Raw genomic sequence first — 27,196 nt, forward strand, 5'->3', positions numbered from 1 at the left:
ATCGAGACCGGAAGTAGGGAAAAGTTTGTTCCGGTACAAGCAACGTGCAAAGGCGGAGGCTAAAAGTAACCAATCTCGCAGCGTACCTTTTTGTACTAATTCCAAAACGAAACAGCCATATTTGTCATTTCATAGCTTTCCCACCAACTATTTGGGCTATATGGATTTGGGCTATTCGGAGAGATGAGGGGTGGAATTTACTGTAAGGAAGGGCAGCACTTTTGTGTGTGCTATGCACTTCACGGAGGATGAAGTTCGCGTCCATCCACAGTCCGGTCACAAATTTCTTACACCACAGGCTGTGCCTTCGAGGTTTTCATGGAATAACTAGGGAGAGGTTAAATCGCGCCAGACGAGGACTGCAAAAAGCACAGTCTGTTATGAGCAGGGGGAGAAACCCGTTGAAATGGAGTGTGTTGATGTGGCACTGCTGCCGGGGCAGGAGCACGATTACAACAGCCGCCTTCCTCCGGGTGAGTGCAGCACATTAATACACTAATTTAAAAAACGCCACTGTCAAGAGTGATATCACAGTAATTTATTGTTAGTTAAACAGAAAGTATATTACATTATATTTATTAGCAATATGAAATTACTAGCAAAGTTATGTTGTGGAGCATTGGTAATGTGTTGCTTAAACGTTACTTTACTATTTTAGTAATTTCACGCTGAAATGCATAACTTTACCATTAGTACATTTAAACCCACTTATAATATTTTTGTCAGTTCTGCTTTACACTACCTGAACCACCCATTTAAGGCATAGTTCAGAATTAAAATTGTCATTATATACTCATGACCAGTTTTTCCACAAAATCAATTTTGTAAGAATGTCAGTAATTCATCAATTATAGTAGTAAATCGGTTTTAATGTCAATTTGTTTACTGATATTCTTCAAAATACCAAATTCTTCTGTAGTGTTCAGAAAAATAAATCAATCAATAAATACAGGCTTGGAAAAACCTGAGGGTGAGTGAATTATGACATAATTGCCAATTTGGGGGTAAACAGTTTATTTAAGGTCACATGCAAATATTGCAGTGTTGGGGAATATTCACATACACTGATAGGGGACAGCAAAGATATTTAAAGTTGAAAACAAATGTACAAAAATTGAATTGAGGGTACAATAATTTAATCAAGAATCTACAGTCATGTTGTATATTGTAAAATTGCAAAAACTGTAATGATAAAATACCAATTTTTTCACCTTCATGAGAAATTAACCTTTTTTTCTTGGTAGCACCGGTGCTCCTAACTTTAAAAATGTAGGCGCATCAGCCAAAATCTAGTCGCACCCACCAATTTTAAGCACCATTACTACAAGTTTTATACAAACATAGCCTATTTATTGCATATGAAATCAACACTAATCAAACTAACAAGCAAAAAAAAAAAAATATATATATATATATATATATATATATATATATATATATATATATATATATATATATATATATATATATATATATATGCAAGCGTGAGGAAAGTATGTTGCAACGAAATCCCGTTATCACAAGAAAATACTTTTTTTTTTAACATAACTGAGTGACCAAAAGATACACGGAGCACTCACCGGCCCTGCACGCACTGCTGGACATGAATGAATCTGTAAACGATACAACTGTGCTGTTCTCACAAGTGCTGTCTGATATTGCACTGATGCTTTTGACATATACTGTACTTTATTATATGCATACTTCATGGTAATAGCAATACCGGTCTTTTCATGAGTAGCGATATTATTTTACTCAGTGCAAGCCCGTTTGCGATGGTGTACGTGGTGTTCAATTTGACATATAGCTGCCACTTGCATAGCGGACAGCATCTGGCGATTATATGAAGGATTAAACAGAAGCTCTTGTGCTAGATGTGGCACGCACTTACCTTAAAATTCCATCCCACAGACTTTTCTTAGCGAACTTGAAGCCAGTGGAAGTGTTTTATCCGCCCTTCGAAAAGTGTAGATAGAGTAACATTCAGCACATGATCACTAGTACGATGTGTCAATAGCCCCTTTCACACATACAGACCTTTCCGGAAAATTGCCGGCAATTTTCCGGAAAGGTTGTATGTGTGAACAGGTCCTTTTTGAAAATACCGGTAAATTCGTTCTGGCTATTTTCAGGAAAGAGAAGTTGTAACATTACCAGTAATTTGCCGGAATGCTGCGCTGTGTGAATGCAGAAGGAAGATTGCCGTAATAAGCGCGTCCATGTCTAGAACGGGCTGACGTGAGACACCTGCTTTAGCCAATCATAACAGTCAGACGCATTCATGTGCGCGCGGTTTATGAGAATAAAAGCCTTTGAATATTTTTTCCAGACACCATTAGCTGCTAGATGTTAGTCAGATAATGTTTCTATGTTCCTTCTTAATGCTAACTGTGTAAATAATTATCGATAAAATGTTTATGATAATTCGTTGTTTGTTTACCTTCAAGCTTTGCGTGTGCCCGTGAGCGCCCATAGCGCCAGCACACACGCATATCATGAACATCTCGACATGCGAAAGTGTTTCCCTATGTTTTCATTACAGTTGTACTCAATACTGATCCATCGGTAGAGTTTGTAATGTAGTCAAATGTTTACAAACACAAGCGTAGCCGTTTAGAGGTCATTTCTGGTTAATGATGTCAGAATTTACCGGCATTTTGCGATGGATGTGTGAATGCTCTTTTCCGGAAAAATTCCATAACGTCCTCGCCTGTGTGAACAGCGTTTTTTTGAATATACCGGTAAAGTAGTTCCGGAAATTTTCCGGATATTTACCGGTATCACTGTGTGAAAGGGGCTATTATTTGTAACTTTAGATGCCATGGTTTCTAAAACAAAATCTGTCAGTGTTATCTTCATTCTCATCTTCAGCGTTTAACAGCTTTTCGCGGTAGTAGCTCTTTCTGTCATCCGAAGCCAGAAGGTATTGACTGAGTTATTGACAGCTGATATTTCAGTGCTAGAGCAGTGGTGGGCCAATAAGAAGAGCGCGAAGGCAGGGCAAGCATTAGGGACTTGGCTTTGTTTACTGCAGCAAGTTGACATGATAACTGTTTTAAATCCTTCCTGAGCGCTGCGTTTCGCATTTCAAGTGCAGAGATGCATTCTGCGTGAATGTCTCCCGAATCCGCGCATGTGGTGAACATTTTGCAGTAAAAACTGGTCACACACAACAATTTCATGCACTCGCACAAATGCTCCCAAATATATTTTGAGGTCCCATAGATTAAATTTCGGGCGCATAGGGCGACCAAAATGGTCACAATTTCGAGCCATGAATAATACATTTTCATGTTTACATTTACCAAATTCACTTATTTAAAAATTAGGTGCTCTTAATAAAGCACTGGAAAAAATAAAGGAGCTGGAAGAACTGGTGGCAAGCCTTACTATCTCTCGAGCCCTGCTAGATACATAGTGCCTGTCTGATAAAGACTTCAAGTACTTCATGAGATTTTCAAGCAAAAACGTCTTTTTTGTTTTTTGGAGATCTATTGAGCCATCAGCATCCCATATTGTGTACTGGTCCAAAGCTAAGAGGATTGGAATTTCAACTGCAGAGAAAGAGGTTGTGATGCCAAGCCCCAAGCGCAAGATGCAATTCAGTGATGAGTTTTTCATGTTTTGCCTGCGTGTTGCTGTTGGTCTTAGAGAGAGAGTTTTGGCTGAAATATTTAAACTGAGCACTTCTACAGTGAGTCGCATTGTAACTACTTATACCTTGTAAACTGCTTATACCTTGTGTTGGGATTAATTCAAATCTGGATGACCCAGGAGCAGGTGCGACGGACAATGCCTGTGAAATTTCAGCAGTTCTGCCCAAATGTGAGGATCATTATTGACTGCACAGAGTTAAGATGTGAATGCCCAGTGGCAATTACCCTCCACTCTGAAACGTTCTCAGCTTACAAGTAGGGCTGGGTATCGAGTTCTTTTTAAGCACCGACCGAATTGTTCCGATACTATCGAGTATCGGAAAAATAATTTTTGTTCGGTACCAAATTTCGATACCCAAGGGTATAATCTTGTCAACGTCAGTGAGCTAGAAAACCTGCGGCATCCTAAACGTGCCCATAACAAATGCTGGTGATTGGCTGCAGCGAGGCTGTCTTGAAAATCAACAGTTTACGGCGGTTATGCCCACTCGCTCAGAGCTTGTCAAATGTGAGGCTGTAATGTGTACACTACACTTTAAAGCAGTTTTACATTGTTTGACTGCAAGAAGATCACGCTGGTGCAGTCATTATAACAACGTGCCCATCACAAGTGTCGTCCTCCGTGACTGATGAGGATAACTGCGCGATGACTGGGGCCCTGAAAGGTAAACAGACATAAGCGCAAACTGATGGACCTTTCCCACCTCCTCAGCTCAACATCATTTTAAAGTTAGGCGAACTTCGTGTTGTAACTTTTGCTTTTTGTCGCTAGTAATACACGCACTGCAGGCTACACAGAGCAACTTTATTCTCTCTAACACTAGTGCGCACACACCTTCAACTACACACACACACACACATCAGGGACATACCATTACATAAACTGTGTGGTGGTAAATCAGGACTGAACCATTCACTGCTTATACAACACTTTGCGTATTTCGCTGATATTTTGCAGTGGCTAGTGTGGCACAGATGGCAGAACTCGCCGAACAGATCCGCCACTTTTGACGCTCATAAACAGTCATAAAGCCCTCGTGCTGCATGAATTATGAGGTTGCTGAAGGTGCGCAGCTGTCGCGTAGTGTGATGCCTGACAGATTGAGCCAGAGCTGCGTGCTGCGACTGTTTGTCAATTGTGTGCAAATACAATCTTACGGTGCTTTCACACATAGACGTTTGTTTCGGAATCTGTCTCGTTTCCCCCGTTAGCGCGGTTTGTCTGGCATATATCCAGCAGTTGCGCTCGCATCCGCGCCAAATCAATCAGTCCGAGATCGCCTGAATGAGACGGTCTCTGCCCTATTGAGCGGATCGAGCGGATTCTTACCGGTAAATGCGAAAGTGAAAGCATGCTGAAATATTACCAAGAGCTGTTTATCCTGCCTGATCAAGGTTTATTTGTCAGGAAAATTGACCGAAATTACTATCTGTTAATTTTTCCATATTTTAATCGTATAATATGTTGTATTAGGCCTGTTGTTTTGTTCATTTCCGCACTGACAGCTCGAAAGAAATATTTATATTGATCTGATGCAGTCTCGGTTTATCTGCTATGTCTCTCTCTATAATTTAAGCCTATAATGCAGAATTCTAGCCAACGTTTTTTTAATAGATTGATTAATTCAATAGATCCATTTTTATAAAACCTGACAATTGAAATGAGGCTCTGTATATATGAGAAAGTCTGACCTTGGCTTTATATTCAGTGACGATGTCTGTGGGTTGTTAAAATTAAAGTGTTTCTTCTGCTCACCAAGGCTGCAATTATTTCATCATAAATACAAATTGTGAAATGTTGCACTATAAAATAACTGTTCAAAAGTAGTTTATCATTTAATTTTTTCATTTATTCCAGTGATTTTAAAGATGAAATTTCAGCTTCATTACTCCAGTCACATGATCCTTCAGAAATCACTAATATTAATTATTATTATATTTATTTATGGTAATAGTAATAAAAGCAATAATGTCTGGAGTAATACTTTTTTGAAACTACATACAATAACAAAGCAGTTATTTAAAATTTTGATAAATATTTAACAATTTAAAAAAAAATTATTTAATAAATGTAGCCTTGATTAACTGAATAAGTTTTCTTAAAAAACATTTTAAAAAAGTACTGTAAATATATATACAATGGAAGTTTTTTTCTTTATAAAATATTTCCTAATTCCTATATGATGTTTAACAGAGCAAGCAAATGTTGATAGTATGTCTGATAATATTTTGTCCTCTGAACAAAGTCTTATTTGTTTTATTTTAGCTAGAATAAAAGCAGTTCTTAATTTTTTTATGAACCATTTTAAGGTCAAATTTATTAGCCCCTTAAGCTAATTGTTTTTCAGACTGTCATTACAGCCATAACAGCCATTAACACCTCCTCCTGCTCACCAGCCAATAGCCGCATTTCCACTATCAGACCAGTGCGAGCCAGGGCTTTTATCGGGCCAGGCCGGGCCAATCGCCCGGGAGCAGTGAGGCCGAAATCATGTCGCGTTTCCACTGTCAGGCTAGTAGCTCGCAGCGCGTCACGCAAACCCCGCCCCCAGAACATCCCCCGAATCGTACGTCACTCAATCCGCCCACTTCAGCGGGAAAATTAGGACAACCAAAACAAACAAATGACACGTTACTGTACAGCAGTACAATGTATGTCCATACGCACATGCCTGTGTGTTTTCATTCATCATATTCATTTACTCGCCCACCGACTGTTGGCATCTAAATCTATTGGTCTTGCCACTAACGGAGGGACCCAGCGCAGGGAGCGCACACATCAATAATATAAAACCACATATATAAAATTCTCCATTAATAATTCGATATAAAATGTATTTTATAACATCCTCAGTTAGACAGACGCTGTCCAACATTCATCCCAGATGCTCCGGAGAGAACTGAAACATGAATTTTTCCCTATAGGCTTTATGACACTTAATAGGTGATTCCCTTTATTTAAAGATGTTGCTTATTAAATATTAAGTAAAGGTTTCAGCACATAACAGCAGCACGTAATAAAATATAGCCTATATTGCGTTGCGCTCAGCAGCTATCCATTAATAAAGCTCTTTATGTGTTTAAAATTTCTTTTTTTCATTTTACCACGTCATATAAAAACATACACACTTGTTTGAGGACACAGAACACATTTTGAACTTGTAGTTTTCCCTGATGGGTCTGTAAAGTGCTGCGCAGCTGGAAGACAGAAAAAAAGGTCGCCTAGTTTCTGCTTTCACTCACCCCGAAAATGCTCTGTTTGCATGATTTGATTAATATCATTGTATCCAAATACGTTATAAATAATATTTAAAACATTCTCCGATATTTATTGTTTTTAGAAAATATCTAAAATCTTTTTTCAGAGAGGCTTTTGAAAAATGAAAGTTTAATATTGCTTTAAAACAGTTTGATAAAGTACCTAATTGTTATAGCTAGCTTTTGTTAGTTTTATATTGGTTTATTTATTTAATGTGATTTTATTATATCTGATATTTGTAAATCTTTTGATTATTTCAATATAGCTTAGGCTATTTTATCTAGATATGACACTATTGTTTTGAGCCTACAAAAGTGGACACAACATTTGTAAAGTTTGATGTCTTTCTGTTGTATTCATATAGTGTATTATCTCCAAAATAATAAAACTATAAAAAATAAAAGAAAAAAGCCACGCGGCATCAACAGAGCTGTGAAGGGAGCGCTCTTTTCCTTGGTCTTACACACACAAACACACACACACACACACACACACACACACAGGCTTCTAAACGCGCACAAATACACCTTTTAAACTTGACAAAAACTCTCGAAAACCATTACTGTCTATTGTGTCTTTAATATGGTGTAAAGATTATTATGCGTTATTGAAACATCAAGGAGGATGCAGCAAAGAAAAGTCACTTATAAATTAAAATACTTTATTATTTTATGCAACAGCCTTACATTTAAAAGAGAAACATAAGGGCGATCATACACAAAAAGACCCCAGCCTATAATTTGTTCCAGATGTTTTCTTTCCCTTATTTATTTATTTTTTTTTATGTGTTTGGCGCATGTACTTGTGTGCGATCGGAATACTGTCCCCGCCTCTCCTTTCACTCCGCCCCGAAGCCCCAGCTGGCCCTCTTTGGCCCTCCTCCTGCTCACCAGACAATAACATCGGCCACCAGCACCTCTAACACCTCCTCCTGCTCACCAGCCAATAACATCGGCCACCAGCACCTCTATCACCTCCTCCTGCTCACCAGCCAATAACATCGGCCACCAGCACCTCTAACACCTCCTCCTGCTCACCAGCCAATAACATCGGCCACCAGCACCTCTATCACCTCCTCCTGCTCACCAGGCAATAACATCGGCCACCAGCACCTCTATCACCTCCTCCTGCTCACCAGCCAATAACATCGACCACCAGCACTGCTAACACCTCCTCCTGCTCACCAGCCAATAACATCGACCACCAGCACTGCTAACACCTCCTCCTGCTCACCAGCCAATAACATCAGCCACCAGCACCTCTAACACTTCCTCCTGCTCACCAGCCAATAACATCGGCCACCAGCACCTCTAATACCTCCTCCTGCTTACCAGCCAGTAACATCTACCACCAGCACCTCCAACACCTCCTACTGCTCACCAGCCAGTAACACCAGCCACCAGCACCTCCAGCACCTCGTACTTACCAGCCAGTAACACCAGCCCCCGTATGCTACATTTTTATGTTTTCTTAGGGAATCCGGGCCAGATCAAGTGGTCATTGGTACCTCCGGTTAGACGACTGATAAAAGACCACATAAACTAACTCTCCTTTGTAGCCTGCAACAGCATCTGTCAGATTTTTAATCTGACCTGACTGTCATGTCATGGACTATTATTTCCAGTTTGGGTAAAGTTACAACAATTTTCAGCAATAATTTTTTGATGTTTAGTAAAAAAGATAGGAAAATAGTTTTATTATAAATCTAAATTGAGAACAAGCCATAAAAAACAGCAGCAGTTAATGAATAAATGAATTGAATGACAAAAAAAACTGTATATCTGTGAATAATATAACATGTTATGGTACACCAGTTAGAGTAAACCTTAAGCAGAATATGGATGTAGGTACCTAAGTAGAATTCATCAACTTTTGTCTTGATTTCTTGGATTAACTCATCATCCCTACATACTCTCTCCACAGTGAAGTCACCCCTGGTATCTGTTACCAGATCACACCAAGCTAAGCCAGTAACCATTAGCTGTCCCTGGATTTGTCAGTGGTAAGCATGTGATTTTCTTTAATTTTGCTTCACCCTCTTTAACTGCAGTGTGTGATGCCTCTCCAACGTGATTTACATCTAGGCATTTAACCTCTACCAGGTTTTCATTTGGGTCACCCCAACCAAGATAGTCAGATATGGCAGTAAAAGCAAAACTTCAGCAACTGACAGAAGTGAAGAACAAACATTTGGAGAAACCAGGCTCAGCCCGGCCAACAAACAGTAGTTTTCCACTGGACGAATGAAATGAGCAGAGCTGCAGTTTGGCCATGAGAAAGCATCCATTGTTATTATCGCCAGTAAAACAGTCATTTGAGATGTCTCTATTTTGATTTACTCAGTAAAAATGTAATTTATAGATATCTTTAATCACAATTTCCCATTTTATCCAACGGGAACAAGAAACTGCTGCATTATCTCCCTTACAGAATCCTGGCTATCTGCGGAGGTACCAGACACAGTTGCTGAACTTTCAGGGTTCTCCGTGCACAGCATGGATAGAACGAAATAACTCACCGGGACTCGTGGTGTGATGAGAGGAACATACACCCAGTTAGATAATTTTGTTCTCCTGATCTAGAACATCTCAGTCCATCTGGTGCACCACCTCAGCTGCTCAAAAAAATTTATATTTATTTACTAATATCAACATAAACTGCTTGTAAATAAAACATCTATTGATCATATGTTGTTAAATACATTTTAAAAAATCATTTTAAGACGGATGCATAAACAAACATGTGACGTAATTTTTCGTGCACGCGCATAGCTGCGTGGCGCAGCCCGGTCCAATAAAGTCTCTTTAGTCTTTTTTGTGCATTACTGTATGAAATAACAAAACTGAGTAATATTCTGTGATTTCTAAAGGATCAAAATTATAAATTGAGTCAAATTACTGTAAACCACAGGCCAGAAACCATTTTTATTGCATGAATGCATTACTTTTTTTTCTGAATCTTAACAAAGTTTTTTTGTTTAAAAATACCCTTATTAATTCTAAAAAACCACAAATGTCTTTGATTTATACTGAAAGGAAGGGCCAGCTTTTGTCACCATATATTGCAGTGCAAATTAAATCCACATGTTGGTTGTGGTTTAGACGCATTATGAAGAGTGCTGGACTAGCCCGTTGTTTTAATGCTATGTCATGAGTTTTCTTTAAATAACTAATTTCTTCTGTATTGTACATGGAGATCAATGCTGAAATTTGTCACAAAAGAAGATGAGGTGGCAGAACCAGCACTGCTCCAGAGACACCAGCAGCTGTACAGGATGCAGCATTGAGGACCGTCCATCTCTACAGGTACAGAGAGGGTTTTATTCCTTACATTTTTTTCAAATGTTTGAAATCATGTTTCTGCAGAAGATTCTGTTAATCATGCAGCAATACGTCACAGGTGCAGACTCGCGGACGTATCACTGTATTTTGTATGATTCCTTAGACTGGTTATCTTTATATCAAAAGATAAAATTACATCTGTTCTCATTTATTTTAAAGGCTCTTCTAGGTAAATTACCGTCTTATCTTTCTAATTTGTTAACATTTCACCCCAACAACCAACACACTAGATCTGGTTCATGTATACGTCTAACACCTAACAACCTAGGGCACCCTTTTGGCAAGCAGCGGCCCTGACAAAAACAAGCAAATTACAACCTCAGGAAAACCATCAAAGCAGCAAAACATTAATACAGAGACAAGGTAGAGGGTCAATTTAACACCAATAACGCAAGGAGCATGTGGCAGGGACTTAATCACATCACAGACTTTAAAAGTAACAAACCCGCCACTGTAAACATTGCCGTGTCTCTTCCGGACGAGCTTAACTCGTTCTACGCCCACTTTAAAACCCAGGACATCCAGCAGCTGATACCGAAACCGCCAGCACACTCTCTGTTTCTGTAACAGGCGTAATGAGATCTTTCCGTCGCGTGAACATCCGAAAAGCTACAGGCCCAGATGGCATCCCTGGACGTGTACTTAAAGCATGCGCACACCAGCTAGCGGGAGTTTTTATGGACATCTTTAACCTCTCGCTCTCTCTGTCTGTGGTTCCCACATGCTTTAAGACAGCTACTATTGTGCCCAAACCGAAATCAGCTAAAACAACATGCTTAAATGACTGGCATCCGATTGCTCTGACACCTCTCTTCAGTAAGTGCTTTGAGAAGCTGATAAAAAGCACATCTGCTCTTTACTGCCCGCTCACACTGACCCTCTGCAATTTGCATACAGGAATAACCGCTCCACTGATGATACAATAGCTTTCACCTTGCACACTGCTCTGTCTCACCTGGAAAACAAAAACACATATGTGAGAATGCTGTTTGTGGACTACAGCTCAGCATTCAACACCATAGTGCCTGCCAAGCTGGTGGTGAAGCTCCAGGCTCGGGGTCTACTCAACTCTCTGTGTAACTGGATCCTGGACTTCCTGTCAGGCAGACGCCAGGTGGTCAGAATAAACAACATTACCTCATCCACACTGATCCTCAACACTGGTGCTCCACAGGGCTGTGTTCTCAGCCCACTCCTGTACTCCCTGTACACACATGACTGTACAGCCAAACACAGCTCCAACGTCATCGTTAAATTTGCTGATGACACAACGGTGGTGGGCCTAATCACCAATGATGATGAGACAGAGAGGAGGTGCACACTCTGATGCTGTGGTGTCAGGAAAACCACCTCTCACTCAACATCAGCAAAACCAAGGAGCTGGTGGTGGATTTCAGGAGAGAGAAGAGAGAAAACACCCCTATCACCACTATCAACGGGACACTGGTGGAGAGAGTCAGCACTTTCAAGTTTCTCGGAGTCCAAATCGCTGAGGTTTTGGCATGGACTGCTCACACAGACGCAGTGCTCAGGAAGACACAACAACACCTCTTCTTCCTCAGGCTTCTCAGGAGGTTTGGAATGAGCCCCCACATCCTCCGCTCATTCTACACCTGCACTGTGGAGAGCATCCTATCTGGCTGTATCACCACCTGGTATGGAAACAGCCCTAGCAGCAATCGCAAAGGCCTACATAAGATTGTGCGAACTGCTGGTCGCGTAGTAGGAGGTGAGCTTCCCTCCCTCCAGGACATCTACACCAGGCGGTGCATGAGGAAAGCCTAGAGAATTATCAGCGACTCCAGCCACCCAAGCCATAGACTTTTTTCTCTGCTACCCTCAGGCAGACAGTTCTGCAGCATCTGGTCACGCACCAGCCGGCTGAAGGAAAGCTTCTTCCCTCAGACTATCAGGCTGATGAACACTTAACACACCTGAAACAGACTTTTCCATATCCCTCACTCCACACCATCAATATGTAGCATGCACTGCACTTTAACCAATCCATACTTAAAACAACACTGCCTACAACTATGGGTACACCTATTCATTGTACATATCGCTTTCAATTTTACATTGTCCTGTTTTTTTGGGGAGTGTGCTGTTGTATTTTGCACTCTCTGTATTTTGTATTGTCTGGAGCCAGCACCTAAGCTTTTCAATCATCATAGCACACATGCTGCTGATGATGTAACAAAAAAAGTGATTTGATTTTAAGTTATAAATATATATATATATATATATATATATATATATATATATATATATATATATATATATATATATATATATATATATTAGGGATGTAACGGTATTATAAATACCGTCATACCGCAATATTAATTTTTTTCGATATTACCGAAGTCGCATGACTCGGTAAAACTATAGGTCTTCTGAGAAAATTTGCTCAGGCGAATGAAGCGAACGGGAGGTAGCGAAAACTACAATCCCCATCATCCCTTGCGGTCTGTTGTCGCTACAGATCCAGTAATGCGGAAATGGAGTGTGCTGCTAGAAGCGGGGATCAAAAAGAGCTGTAAAACTCTAAGGCCCCTTTTACAAGAGTGCGTTTTAGTTTTAAAACGGCGTTGTAGAATGAAAATGATCCGCGTCCACACTCGCGTTTTACCCAGCGTTTCTGAACAGCTCTCCGTCCACACCAAAACGCTGAAAACGCACATCACGTGACCACAGACACTCTCGGGCAAGCGCTCCAGCATTTCTACCCAGATGAGAGCTCTGCTTGTCGGACTGCTCATCACGCATCTCCCGCTGGATCTAATCTCACTATATTTGCTAAACGTGATATTTCGTTCATGTTGTTGTCTTTATCTAACGACATAGGCCAATTCCCTGACTTTGGTCATTGGAATCTATTAAGTTACTTGTTCACGGGTAACATGTTTTGGTTAAGCGCAAAGATAAGTTAATGATTAATCCAGGTACATTGACTGATCGCTTGCCTTTATTTCCTACAATGTATAAACTTATTGTATGTGATACTTTTATAATTGTCGATTATTAAAACTGATATTCAACAAAAGTGAGGGTGCGTTTCGTATTTTCACTGAAATTGAAAGGAGGTAGTTGTTATAGGCTCCGTTTTGTTATAAATATCCACACAGTGAAGATGACGCTCATATATGCAGCACGACGTCTCAACATTTCTGCTGTCTGTTAAGTTGCTAATATTAAAAAGAAAATAGGCAGTTCCTTAAACATGTTTACATTTTATTGTTGAGAAAGTGAAACAACGTAGCCAAGGTGATGTGAATGAAGTTATAAAGTACACTGTTCCCTTTGAAGATTTACGCGTGTCCTCGGTATGTTTTCCATATCAAACTGAGAAGGGGGAGACTGCAGCATTGAACTTGCGAAGTCTTAACTTACAAGAAGAGGATGCGAGACTGAACTGTGTGTGGGCTACTTAATATTGAGGAAAAGCCCCAATCAGATAGGCGAACGTTTGCAGCCCCGCCTCCGTTTTCAGATGTCTCCGTCTTTCCCCATCCACACTGAGACGGAGCAGCAGCGTTTCAGAATGAAAACGGCCTCTCCAGCGTTTTCAAAAAGCTCCGTTTTCGGCGCTCGAGAATTAAGTCATATAAGTCATATCTCTCTTGTCCCAGAAACCTCAGTACCAAATGAGAGGTTTTTTTTCTGTTGCAGGGGACATTGTAAATGCCCAGAGATACCAGCTTTTACCAGATTATATTTATATGATAATTTTCCTTTAAACCCATCTCTATCTAAGTGAGTGAGTGATTAATGTTGAATGTGATGAGTTTTCAACAATACTAAATTAAAAACTTAAATTTTTTTTTACATGGTTTAATATTTTTTTGTTATTAAAATTGAAGTTCCTGTTTCAAAGCTTACAGATAGATGGCTAATTTGTATGTCATTGACACTTTTGGCTCTTTTTTGGAGTATTTTCATAAGTTTTGTTTTTTCCTGTAAATGATTCAATAAATACCGTACCGTGACATTCATACAGAGGTATTACCGTACCGTGAAATTCTGATACCGTTACATCCCTAATATATATATATATTAATGAAATATGATCTTTATTTCTAATGATTTTCAGCATAAAAGTAAAATCACTCATTTTGACTCATCAGTTTATTTTTGGCTACTGCAAGACTGATGAACTGCAAGTAACATTTGACTAGATATCTGTCAGTAGTGATACACAAATAAACGAGGACGTATAAATCTCTTTATTTATTTTGAGCACTTTTGCTCTCCTTATTCCTTTACATTCAGACATTTAAATTGAGGACAGAAATGTATTTAAAAGTTATTGTTGGTTACTTCTAAAAGATGCTGTAATGTCATTGACTGGTGTCTTGTGTTTCTTTCAATAATGATTGAACATGTTTCTCTTTTATCTGTTATTTTTGTAGATTTTCTCTTGATGTTGCTGGAAAGAACAGACAGGAACTGGACAGCTTGTGATGGCAGTAACTGAGCAGAACAGCTGCTTCTACAAGCGACAGCCCAAATCACACTGAGATCATCATGAGACTGTTCTTCCAGGCCTGAACCCAGAGCTGCTTGTGTTGCCAATGTTTGACCTATGCAGTGTATCTGCTTGGCATCTAAACAGTAGACCTCAGGTATTCAGGAACTTCTCTTGCAGTCGTATACATGAAAGCTGTCCAACACAGTCCAGTTACTCGAGTCTAAACTGTTGCTTTAAACTGAGATTGTCAAAGTTTGAACAGTCTGCAAGGGTGGTCTGCAATCTTCACTGTACCAGGGGGGAAATATTTGTTCTATTAGTATATGATATTGTAGTATATAACAACATATTGTCTAACAGTAAAACCTTCTCTGTGGTTCCATTTGGCTAAACAGGCTCCACAAATTAGTGTTAAGTCATAGTAAACATAGTATATGGCACTACTGGGTTGTTAAAGAGATTCCTTCAGCCTATAAGGAATGTTCTGTCGTCTTTATACTCAAAAGAAGGTATTTTGAAAAATGCTGGAAACCTGTAACTATAGGGTATATGCTGAGCCAGTGTTTTCCCCATACTGATAAACTTCCGGTGACCTGTTATTGTGATTTGTGCTTTTTTTTTCTAATTTACACGGTTCCTTTTCCAGCATGGATGTTGTAATGTAATTTAAATACATTCAATTAAATAAACTTTGGCATTCATTTAGTTTCTCAAGCGTAAAACGAAACAAAAACCCTTTTACTCGCACTCGTCCATCAAAATCGGCAGGCTAGCGCAGCTCCATTGGGAAAAATACTGGGGAAAAATGAATGCTCATATTATAAAAACATGGCAGGGAAAATGTAATTTAATGCAGTGCTTCTTGTACAATCTGAGACCCACTTTATATCAGATATCGCTCAGCCAGTAAAGATCGCTGATTTTTTAAGAAAACAGACCTTAAATGTGAAGATTTTTTCATTGGCATACAGCTGACCGGAAGCAAATAACCCAGGTTACTGACAAATTGAAAGTCCTATTAGCATGCTTCGGCATATACCCTATCGACTTCCATTGTATTTGTTTTCCTACTGTGGACATCAATGGTTACAGATTTTCAGATTTGTGTCGTCTTCAGTGTTCAACAGAGGAAATAACCTCATCGGTTTGGAAGCACTTGAGTAAATAGTTTAGGGAGAACTCTCTCTTTAATTGAGTAAGGAGTCATTTAGAAATTTCACAGAAATGATGATCAGAGCTTCAGTTTGATTCACAGGATTTTATCTGAATTATTAACAATATATAAAAGCAATTCTTCACAAAACATTTTAAAGAACAATTCATTACAAAACAATCATGAACACTTAATTATAAAACCATCAGTCTCTCTTATGACAGAACACCAGATTCATTTATGAGGGAGAAAATAGTTGAGCAGATCTTTGATGACACTTTAGAAGAGAAAACTGTGACAGCACTGGATTTCCTGATGGACTCTCATCATTAATTCAGTTCAATTCATCTTCATTTCTATAGCGCTTTTACAATGTGGATTGTGTCAAAGCAGCTTAACATAGAAGTAAATTAAAACTGCGTCAGTCCAGTTTTCACAGTTGAAGTTCAGTTCAGTTCAGTGTGGTTTAATTGTCACTGCTGGAAGTCCAAACACTGAAGAGCAAATCCATCGATGCGCAGCTCCACAAGTCCCAACCAAGCAAGCCAGCGGCGACAGTGGCGAGGAACAAAACTTCACCAATTGACAAAAGTGAAGGAAAAAACCTCGAGAGAAACCAGGCTCGGTTGGGTACGACCATTTCTCCTGTGGCCAAAGGTCTTGTGCAGAGCTGCGGTCTAGGCACCATTAATTACCATTATTGTCATTAATTACTCACCTCATGTCCTTAATTCATGTTCATGTTTAGTTCATATTGAGAACACAAATTAAAACATTTGAGATGAAATCTGAGAGCTCTCTGACCCTCAAACCGCACGTTCAGAAGAGCCCAGTGCACTGTATGTGTGTCGCACTGCTGACGTTTAACCCAGAGGCCTGCGCGACTTCCTCTCATTTAAACAAAGCGTGGGCACATCTGACGTAAACGTCAGCAGTGGACACACACACAGTGCAGGACAGAGCTCTCATGGTTTGATGATTTGATTTCATCTCAAATATTTTCATTTGTTTTCTGAAGATGAGGAAAGGTGTCAGGGGTTTGGAGCTACAGCTGTCATTGTGAAGAGAAACTTCTTTAATGCAGAAAGAAAAACACAAAACTTATTAAACAAAAAGAATGACTTCAGAAGTCCTGTACTGCACTGGATGTGTGTCGCACTGCTGACGGATAACCCAGAGGCCTGCACGACTTCCTCTCATTTAAACAAAGCGTGGGCACATCTGAGGTAAACGTCAGCAGTGCGACACGCATACAGTGCAGGATAGAGCTCTCATCAACACACATCATGAACTGACACTGAAGAAAAGTAAGGTCTTAGGGGTTTGGAATGACATGAGGGAGTAATTAATAACTGATAATGCTAGTTTTGTGACTTTAATGGTGCTTTCTTCTTATTTCGTTTTTTCTTTTTTTTTCTAAAATGAAGAAAACAAGTAGAAACAACACAAAGTTATTTAAGCAGTGATATGTAGGGCTGTCAAATAAGACTTAACTCTAAAAGAGCAGAAGAGAAAACAACAGGAATAGCATGAAGCAAAGAAAGACTGAAATGCAGTTTTGTGCTTGGTGTGTTCCTCTACCTCTTCTTCTTTAACTGCTGCACAGGATTTGGGGTCTTTGGATTGAACCACCGATGCTCTTCAACCTGATGTAACTTTAGCCGGTTAACTGGATTACGTTTGAAACACTGGGAAATCAGGTCCTGGCATGCTGAAAAGTGACACAGAGAGTGTGAAATATGTCTGCAAACTCAAGATTCATGAACGTGTTTAAATCTTACTACAGCAAATTACAAAACATCCACAATCAAATAACTTTAATATCTACAGTAACCGTTATATTTAATCCTTTTCTACTCGTGACTGACATATGTTATTCTGTCACTGAGGCTGAGATTGTTCAGAGGTGTCTGCTTACCTGTAGATAACCTGGGGTGCATCTCAGCGGATTCAAACATTATTGAATGTTCGTCGGTAAAGGGCAAATCTGCATGCAAGATTTCATACAGCACGACGCCAATTGTCCAGACGTTTACTGGGTCAGCATGGTATATGGGGCGCAAGAAAACCTCAGGTGGCGTGCATATGATAGCTCCTGTAAGAGAGACATTTTCAGAATTCAGTCATTTCATAAGACAATACTGTGACCAAAGAAACTAACACAAAACGCCAACTCACCTCGATATTCACTGCTGTCGAAAGGCTCGCTGGTAATTGGCCAAGCACAACCAAAGTCGATCAATTTGAGCTGTAATTGGGGTTTCGTCACCAGGATGTTTTCTGTGTGTATATCTCCATGGAAAACTCCTCGCTCAGTGCAGAACTTTACAGCTTGGATCAACTGACGCATTAACCGGCGTGCTCGCTTTTCACCAACGTCCAATGTATCTTTGATGTACTGATCCAAGGTCTGGTATGACTCTGCGTACTCCAGGCTGAGAATGAAGTTTCTCTCATTCTCAACCCAGTCGTGTAATCCGATGATGTTTGGACATTGCGGAGCATTCGCCAACTTAAGCATCATTGCCACTTCCGCAAGCACAGGTGTGGAATGACCATCCTAGAAAAAAAAAACAGATTTCAAAGATATTACCAGAGCAGAATGGCACAAAGTACAGCAACAAAATCTTCACTAAGTAAATAATCACTGAGCTCCATGTTCTGACACATGTTTGCTTGTATTTGAGCATTTATTCATGCAGTTTAAGCTAAAAGAGGACTCTTAGTGTGTGTTCTGTCTGTCTCTGTGGCTGAGCACATGCACACAACAGCACAAGCACTATTAAAGACGTGAATGAATCATATACACTCTAATTAATTAAGCACATCCCATGCTGCAAACGTTACGCTACATGATTTCACTGATGTCAACGTGAAATTGAGTTTTGCGTAGAAATGAATGAAGACTGCTTTATAAGGGGCTGGGATATGACGCCATGATCATTTTTATCTGCAATAATGTCAAATGAGTTTTCATTAACTCCACAGCCCTACATTCATGTGTTCTAAACTTGTCTCCAGGTTTATTTCTTCTGCTGAACACAAAAGAAGATATTTAATGTTGAAAACCAGTAAGCAGAAACTTCAAGTATTTTCTGTTTCTACAATGGAAGTCAGTGGCTCCCTGTTTCCAACATATCTGCTCTTGAGTTCAGTTTAAAGTGGTCCAGACAGGTACGGGACAAGTGAAAGACGAGTTAATGGTCGGCACATTTTCACTGTTGTGTGATTTATTCAACTTACAATGTCAAGATAGCGGTCGTCGAAACTCTTGTAGATAAACTTCAGGGCAACCTGCGAAGAAAAAGCAACAAATTAAATTAAAGCCAACAAATTGAATATATTCAATAATCAGGAGGAAAATGTTGACTGAATGTAAATAGTTTTCTACCTTTACTCTTTTACGAAGTTTGTAAGATGCCACAAACACCTGGCCAAACGCTCCTTCTCCAATCACGGCTCCTACTTTAAAATCAGACAGATCTAATCCTGAAAAACACAGAAAAAAAGCAGGGAGATTTCCTTGGATTGTCTGGTATAAAACGGATCAAATAAATAACTCGTATCCTTTGAATCTGGATTTAATGCAATGAGCTGAAAGCAGTAACTTCTATCAGAATTGCTGGTGTAAATTGATCACTAATTTATAATAATTATGAGTTACAGAAAATAGAAGAAAATGATGACTTACTACCAGGGGGTCCAGAAGCTTCGTTAGCTTCCTCTAGCTCTGGATGTGGCGTAAGATGCTGGACTATATCTGTGTCACAGCACAGGAAAGGGCGCGTTACAGCCTTCCATACTCTCTTAAAGAAAGCAGAGACTCTTTTTCCTTTCCTTCCTTTCTTGGGTTTTTCTAAAATGAAGAAAACAAACAGAAACATCTACATGAACAGAGCTGCAGCTACTAATTAATACACAACCAACAGCACAACAAATTACACTGTCTGATTTACAAGCTAAAAACAACAAAGCATTAAAATAACAGATGAATCAAATTCAGGATGACTCACCCTCAGTCCCTTCAATTTTAGAGGGGTGTTGAACAGACGGAGGCGACTCAGCACAGGCCGAATGTGCATCCGTCGTTTTCTTAATATTGGTGAGGCCATGGACACTGATTGGCTGGGGATCTTCCCAGATCTGGCCTGGCAGACACACTAGCTCAGTATCAACATGACCTGTCAGGGCCGTTGGGGACTCAGGACGGGCCGGATCTGCTGTTTGCTTGATCCTAGATGGGCCCGGAACACACAACGGCTGAGGATCTTCACAGATCTGGACTGGCGGACGCATCTGCTCAGGGTCAACATGATCTGTAAGGGCCGTTGAGGTCTCAGGACGGGCCGGATCTGCATTCGGCACATCTGCTGTTTGCTTAATGCCGAAGGGGCCCGGAACACTCAACGGCTCAGGATCTTCACAGATCTGGACTGGCGGACGCATCTGCTCAGGGTCAACATGATCTGCGGCAGTCGTAGACTTGATCCTGGATGGTCCTGGAACAGCCAATGACTCGAGGCGGTCACAGACCTGGACTGTCGGACACATCTGCTCAGGGTCAACATGATCTGTAAGGACCGTTGAGGACTCTGGACGGGCCGGATCTGCATTCGGCACATCTGTTGTTTGCTTGATGCTGAAGGGGCCCGGAACACTCAACGGCTGAGGATCTTCACAGACCTGGCCTGGTAGCCACACCGGCTCAAGGTCTGCATGTGCTGCGACGGTCCTGGAGGGACCTGGAACAGGCAGATGCTCGAAATCATCGATATCCGACTGTGGTTCAAAGGGAGCCACTCTGTTCCAGTCACAGCAAAGGAAAGGACGCTTTACAGCCTTCCATGCTCTCTTAAAGAAAGCAGAGGCTTTATTCCCTTTCCTCCTTTTCTCTGGGTTTTCTGAAATAAAGGAAATGAACAGGAAAATATTAGAAAACTCTTTATCCAAAGGTTTAAAATAGACAAACTGTTGTAAATTAGACATATAAAAGACAATCACACAAAAGAAACAACAATAATAAATGTACTTTGTAATAAATTATAATAGAAAATGTTTGAAAACTAAAATTAATTATGTGGAATTGCAAATCATTTCTATGATGTAAAATGACAAACACAAGCTGACAAATAGTCGGTAAGTCATAAGTCCATATTAGACATCAGGAAAAATCCTCAAAGCAACTATTTAGCAAAAATAAACATTTCACTCCTGCTCACACAAAATGCAAACTATTATAATAAATTATTTTGAGTCAATATTCTGAGTTTTACCAGTTATAGTTTGAGCTATTTAACAATCTGCATCACAATGTTTAATCAAATTCATTTGGCCTTTTATTTGTTTGTCAGTGGGTGCTACATCTACATCTACATTCTTCCTCAAGCACTTCTCCACCACAAAAAAAACTAATGAAACTAAATCAGCATTTTTCAGCTTTCTATTAGCAATCGTCAAACTCAAAGTGAACAATTTCTCTCGCTCTGGAGCTTCAGTTAAGATATCTGTGAGTAAATTATAACTTAAGACATTTTACAATCAGTCTTAAAAATACAAATGAAAACACAAGTTTTGCTCCAGAACTTCAGCTACAGAAACAGAGCTCTAGAAATTTATTAATATAGAGGTGAAGTTGGTTTTATATTTGCACATTTGTTCATTTAACAGTATCTACATTGTTTACCATGCTAGTTTTAATACTGGGTCTGAAACCGCATGTAAGTATGACTTCAAATCAACATTAGCACTATTTAATTGACTGTAAACACTGTTATACAATGATAGTCATTGGCTGTTAATATGATTTCCCTATTTAGAATTTGAAACAATATTTTTCTGTTATATTATAAAGGAGAAAGTCAGAATGTGTGAATATTAAGCCAACTTTATCTCAATTGTATTAATTCATCCCTGCTTGAACAAAGAAAGACTTTAATATTCTCACTCAGTTTGCTAAAATATAACAAATATTCCTCCACACCATCAAAAACTAACTAAATTACTGTGCAGGTCTACACATAGGATTTAAATTAAAGTAATATTAAAATGTTTTTATCTGTAAAGTTAACAAAGAAAATGATGAACTTAAAAGCCAGAATGTCAACACATCCTCTTAAGTCGGCAATTCGCTTTTATGGCGATATTATATTATTATTATTATACATTTTCTTAAATAATACAGGAATACATCGTTTTTGTAAACTGTCATCTCACCTGTTGGGCTTCTCATCACGGTAGGAGATGTAAGAGAAGCCATCGTGTCACTTTGATGATTATCGTTGACAAATACAGGCTTAATCAAATTAACTCGAGTAAAAAGCACAGCTGACATGTTATTTGCCATTTGAGATGCAAAACAAGTCGCTAAAGTCGTTAATCACTGTTCACTGTACTCGTTGGTTTGTCAAACTGAAGAAAATTCTAAACTGCATTCTGTCCTATGACAACGGTATTCTTTTTATGTCATCATAGGTGAAGTGAGCTACATTGCTTCTTCCAGACCCTTACAACTTCAAGATATTTTTTGTTACTATGACGGTAAACTGATATATCAGAGAAGTACATTATTAACTTTTTTATTTTGTATAGAAAATATTTTATTCACAAACAAAATTTCTCCAATTCGCAGCCTTCTTTTTTACATTTTTTAATTGAAATTGATGTTTTTATTAAATCTCTTAGACTAGTTAATAACAAGAAAAGTGATAGATTCTTGGATTATTCTGATAAATATTTTGGAAATATCACGGATACATAAGTCCTTGTTTCCTCTTGCTGTATTTGTGTTATGTATGTATCTCTGTTTAATTTTATTTATTTATATTTTACTCTCTTTTGTTTCTCTTTTAATTATTTTTTTAATTTCAATTATCCTGATCTGTTATTATCAGTATGTTTTTTTGTGTAAAATTGGATTTTGTATGTTTGTTATTGAAGTCAATAAAATTAAAAAAGAAAAAAATTATAAATAAAAGTCGGTGAGGTGAGCTCTACAACTCAGATGTTGTTTTTGTCAGATAATAAATTTATAACAAATAAAGTGTGATACCGTGATGAAAGCTTCAGCAGTTATTATTAAATTATATCAGAAATATCCGTATAAACTGCTCCTGTACGAGCAGCACCAGCGAAGATACATTCATTATATTTTACCAATAAAGTATACAAACCTGTATTAAATGCAGTGGCGTAGTGGACGGGCACGCACCGCGGGGGGGCCCCGCGTGATTAGGGGGCCCCGCGTCGTCGCGATTTTCAATAAACTCTTGGGAACAACTGTGGTCGGAACCAAAGTTCACACGTCTGTGTTCTCTGAACACCTCTCAAGCGGTGGACTACTTCATTCTGATTACTTGCCGCCAATGTTGCCAACTTAGCGACTTTGTCACTAGATCTAGCGACTTTTTTGTGTGTTATTGGAGATTTTTTTAGACTGTCATTTTTCCATACTGTACCGTCCCTACTCTTCTCAACGATCTGCGTGTGATGCCGCCGGCCCCTCCCCCGCCTCACAGCACTGACAGGCGGCCCAGTCAGTCCTCTACAGCAGCCTCTCCCACCTGCAGCCCGAGAGCAGATCACCCCTCTGCGTACCGACGACAAATGATTTAGCACAGGCAGTGTGAAGGTATTTCCCTTGTAAAGTCAAACCGATCTACTTCTACTTTATTTTAACAATTTATTTGGACCGTTTATTCTTTTCTTAATCACAGATATTTTAGTGACAGTTTCTGAACTTGTCTGAGTTTATTTCATATAAGAGATTACTGCACATTCACTAACGTTACACATCTGTAATGATATACTGTATTCAAACAGCAATAAATTTAGTTAAATAAACATGCTTATATAAAGTGTAGTGCAATTATAAATACCCCTTTATTAACCATAGGCTGTTAAACAGAAACGGTAGAACGTGATGACGTCAGTGATATGCAAATTGACGTATCCCCCCCCCCCCCCCCTTCATCAGGGGGCCCCGTCAGCGATCCCTGCAGGGGGGCCTCCGCATTTTGCGCTACGCCACTGATTAAATGTATTTATCAATAAATTAACAAACATGTATTAAAGCTTTTTTTTATCACAGTCAACAATAAGTGGACGTTTGTGCTTCACATGTAAAAAGTTGAATTAGATATATGAAAGGTTGGGCTAAAATAGTCTATAAATTATTAGTCCACAAGAGAAAGAGAAAATGTTTTATGATTTATTAGGCAAATAACAAACTGGACCGCACAAGCAACCTCACTAGAATTTGGCCATCTGAATAATAAAACAATAACACCAGTAATAATTATAATAATGTCATTCCCTTTTATTGCCTCTCTTGTAAATAAGTCAAATTCACTGATAATGACAATCATTAAATTATCGCTAAAATATGATCATCGTCAGTGGATTTGACTCATTATATGAAACTATTTAAAACGTGTTGATTTATGGACTGCTTTTGGTGCTGGACACTTTTTATTCATCGTTTTGTGTTAAACAACAGCTGCCATTTAATATTAACTGAACATTTTAATTTGATAATTTCAATAAAAAACGAATTAAATGGAATAAAATAATAATAAAATGAAATAAATACTTAATGGAAAATGTGAACGATGATGATATTATTCTCCATTCGTGAATTCTGCAGGCATCATAAACTGCTTTCAGAAGAATTATTTGATTATTTTCTGAGGATTATATTTAGGGTTGCCACCCGTCCCTTGAAATACGGAATTGTCCCGTTTTGAATCAATTGTCCCGTATTTTTAACATTCTTTAAAAGTAGCTTTTCATGCAAATCATCCCACATGCATTTACTAAATATGCCTCTTACTTTTGATTGGGTAATACTTGATGTCATCGCTTGGTCTTTGTCCAGTGAGGAGGGCGGGTGTTAGCAGAGTCTGTCAAGTCTTGACAGAGAGTAATGGCAGATGCTTCTCCAGGTAACCCTCTGCGTCTTAAAGTTTCAGTTTAAACGCAATCGACTGCAAAAGTAACGCAGAGAGTGAGAGGAAACAGATAGCTACCTGACTGCAGAGTGTTAGAAATTATTATTAAGCTACTGCACGATTTGTCGGAGAGCGTTCTCTGCATGGTGTGTGGGACAACATGCCTCTGGAGAGCATTCCCGCAATGACAGCTCGCAAAGATCAAAGGAGTCAGACTGTTCTCCGTGCCCCAAGTCTCTCTCGAAGCAGACATGGTAATAACAGTGGCCTAGTCTGTGAAAATCTAGCTGGAGTCTTATTTTTTAATTACTTGTTTTCAACATGAAATAAAGAACAGTCTGTGAAAATAATAATAATATATGTATTTAATATTAACTGAGTAAAACCATGTCAACAACTGAAATCACAGTGAAGTGAATGGCTACAGTCAAACATTATCTCAGAATTAGATTTGGCCTGGTTTTCACACTGGGTCACAAATTGTAATTTGTAAAAATTCTGTAAATACAATGTAAGTGGATCATATTCCAATGTAGTATTATGATTTGTTAAGGTTACATCAGGCACATAAGCATTAACTTATTACATGAAACTTTAATACATTAATAAACAACATAATGTCCATGTAAAGAAAATAAACTAGTTAATTGCAACTTTCCATATTTTAAAATTAAAAATAGGATATATGAAAACTTTACTAAAATTACACTTCAATTGTTCATTGGACTTATATTATGTTAAACTGACTTAAAACAGCGTGCATAACTTATAAAATTAAGATAGAACATGATTAACTTAGTTCAGTAAGTTAAAATGACCTAAAACATATGCTGCTGTCAGGACTAATTGATCAAATCATTTTTTTACAGTGTCTAATGTTTATGGATGTGCTGTTTGAATAGGTGATACTGCAAATAATGACAAACATTTTAGCCAAAATCTGTTATCAATACTACCCTTTAAAATTAGGTTCATTAGTATTTTCTTCTCTCCTTTAGGTTACAGCAGCTGCTGAGTTAACGCAATTGTCTATTAAACACATAACGTCAGCTACATGCGACATCCATAGTTAAAAACGTTATCATGGGTCGAAAAGAGCGAGAGAGACGAAGAGAAAGCAGGCAGCAGCGTCATTGGCGCAAAATATTGAACATATGTTCAAATAGAATGGCAAACAGGGCAAGGCTGACGTTACTTCCGAACAGATGAGAATCTGTCCCGTTCAGGTTCTAGGCTGGCCGATTAGCCGGTCCGGTGCGTCCATATTTGCCGGTATTGATTTGTCTAGTACATGACCTCCCTTTCCCTATTTATTTTTTGACTGCTGTGGCATTACAATTTTGGAAAATCACTGTCCGATAAAGGCTTTACTACCAAGCGGAGTCATCCGCCGTCAACTGTCACAGCAAAAGGCGCTGATCCCGTCACGTCCTTTTTATGAGGCTGTGTACACCTGCTCACTTCATTTGCTTTATTCTGATCTGATATTAATCCATTTGCTCAAACCACTTCAGATTGCGGTCTGGCACACACTCCAGACGACACTGGACAGGTTTAATTAATGTATTCTTTAAATGAAATAAATGATGACCTGGAGAAAATCTGACCTGCGCCTGTTTAGAGAAACACCTGTAGGTGCGCTTTTACAGCCAGACACGTAAAGTGCCAAATAAATCAAGACACTTACTATAAGCATAAAACATGTGTTCTGACTTTTCTTCATCTGCCAAAAAGTCAAGTAATGTTCAACTACACGGTCTTTAGGCTAATATGACGCATTTTCTCTTCATTCATCATTTTTACTTTTATTTCTTTAAGTAGGCCTATTTATTTTATTTTATTACAATTTTATTTCATTTCATTCGTTTTTTATTGAACTGAAATTATCAAATTAAAATGTTCAGTCAATATTAACTGGCAACTGTTGTTTAACACAAAACGATGAATAAAAAGTGTCCAGCACCAAAAGCAGTCCATAATTCAACACGTTTTAGTTTTATATAATGAGTCAAATCCACTGATAATGATCATATTTTAGCGATAATTTAATGATTGTCATTATCAGTGAATTTGACTTATTTACAAGAGAGGCATTAAAAGGGAATGACATTATTATAATTATGACTTTTGTTATTGTTTTATTATTCAGATGGCCAATTTCTTGTGAGGTTAATAAAATCATCAATTTCAATTAAAAAATGTAAAAAAGAAGGCTGCGAATTGGAGAAATTTTGTTTGTGAATAAAATATTTTCCATACAAAATAAAAAAGTTAATAATGTACTTCTCTGATATATCAGTTTACCGTCATAGTAACAAAAAATATCTTGAAGTTGTAAGGGTCTGGAAGAAGCAATGTAGCTCACTTCACCTAT

The 27,196-nt window shown here is 38.7% G+C and overlaps 1 protein-coding gene and 1 long non-coding RNA gene across 2 annotated transcripts; one reads left to right on the forward strand and one right to left on the reverse strand.

Annotated features, from left to right (window-relative positions):
* The first annotated feature begins 27 nt into the window (after positions 1-27).
* On the forward strand, positions 28-20,874 carry LOC103909171 (uncharacterized). Its single transcript, XR_015515188.1, has 4 exons — positions 28-473; positions 8,839-8,917; positions 10,111-10,220; positions 14,666-20,874. It is a non-coding gene; the product is annotated as an uncharacterized LOC103909171 (long non-coding RNA).
* LOC559991 (uncharacterized) lies at positions 15,968-27,083 on the reverse strand. Its single transcript, XM_087293329.1, has 10 exons — positions 23,904-27,083; positions 22,091-23,046; positions 19,891-20,778; positions 19,569-19,733; positions 19,269-19,366; positions 19,121-19,171; positions 18,056-18,437; positions 17,796-17,972; positions 17,459-17,588; positions 15,968-17,293 (listed from the first exon to the last, which is right to left on the reverse strand). The coding sequence occupies exons 2-10, from the start codon at positions 22,218-22,220 to the stop codon at positions 17,239-17,241; spliced, it is 2,076 nt and encodes a 691-aa protein (XP_087149455.1). The 5' UTR covers positions 22,221-23,046; positions 23,904-27,083; the 3' UTR covers positions 15,968-17,238.
* Positions 27,084-27,196: the final 113 nt, after the last annotated feature.

The sequence above is a fragment of the Danio rerio genome, chromosome 18, assembly GCF_052040795.2.
Source record: "Danio rerio strain M-AB ecotype USA chromosome 18, GRCz13ab, whole genome shotgun sequence".
Classification (NCBI taxonomy): Eukaryota; Metazoa; Chordata; class Actinopteri; order Cypriniformes; family Danionidae; genus Danio; species Danio rerio.

Coding starts and splice junctions, on each gene's coding strand:
- LOC559991 (XM_087293329.1), bottom strand. CDS start 22,220: ATGGCAAATAACATGTCAGCTGTGCTTTTTACTCGAGTTAATTTGATT. Junction 19,734..19,890: donor TAAAATTGAAGGGACTGAGG/GTGAGTCATCCT, acceptor TCTTCATTTTAG/AAAAACCCAAGAAAGGAAGG. Junction 17,973..18,055: donor CGACAGCAGTGAATATCGAG/GTGAGTTGGCGT, acceptor TCTCTCTTACAG/GAGCTATCATATGCACGCCA.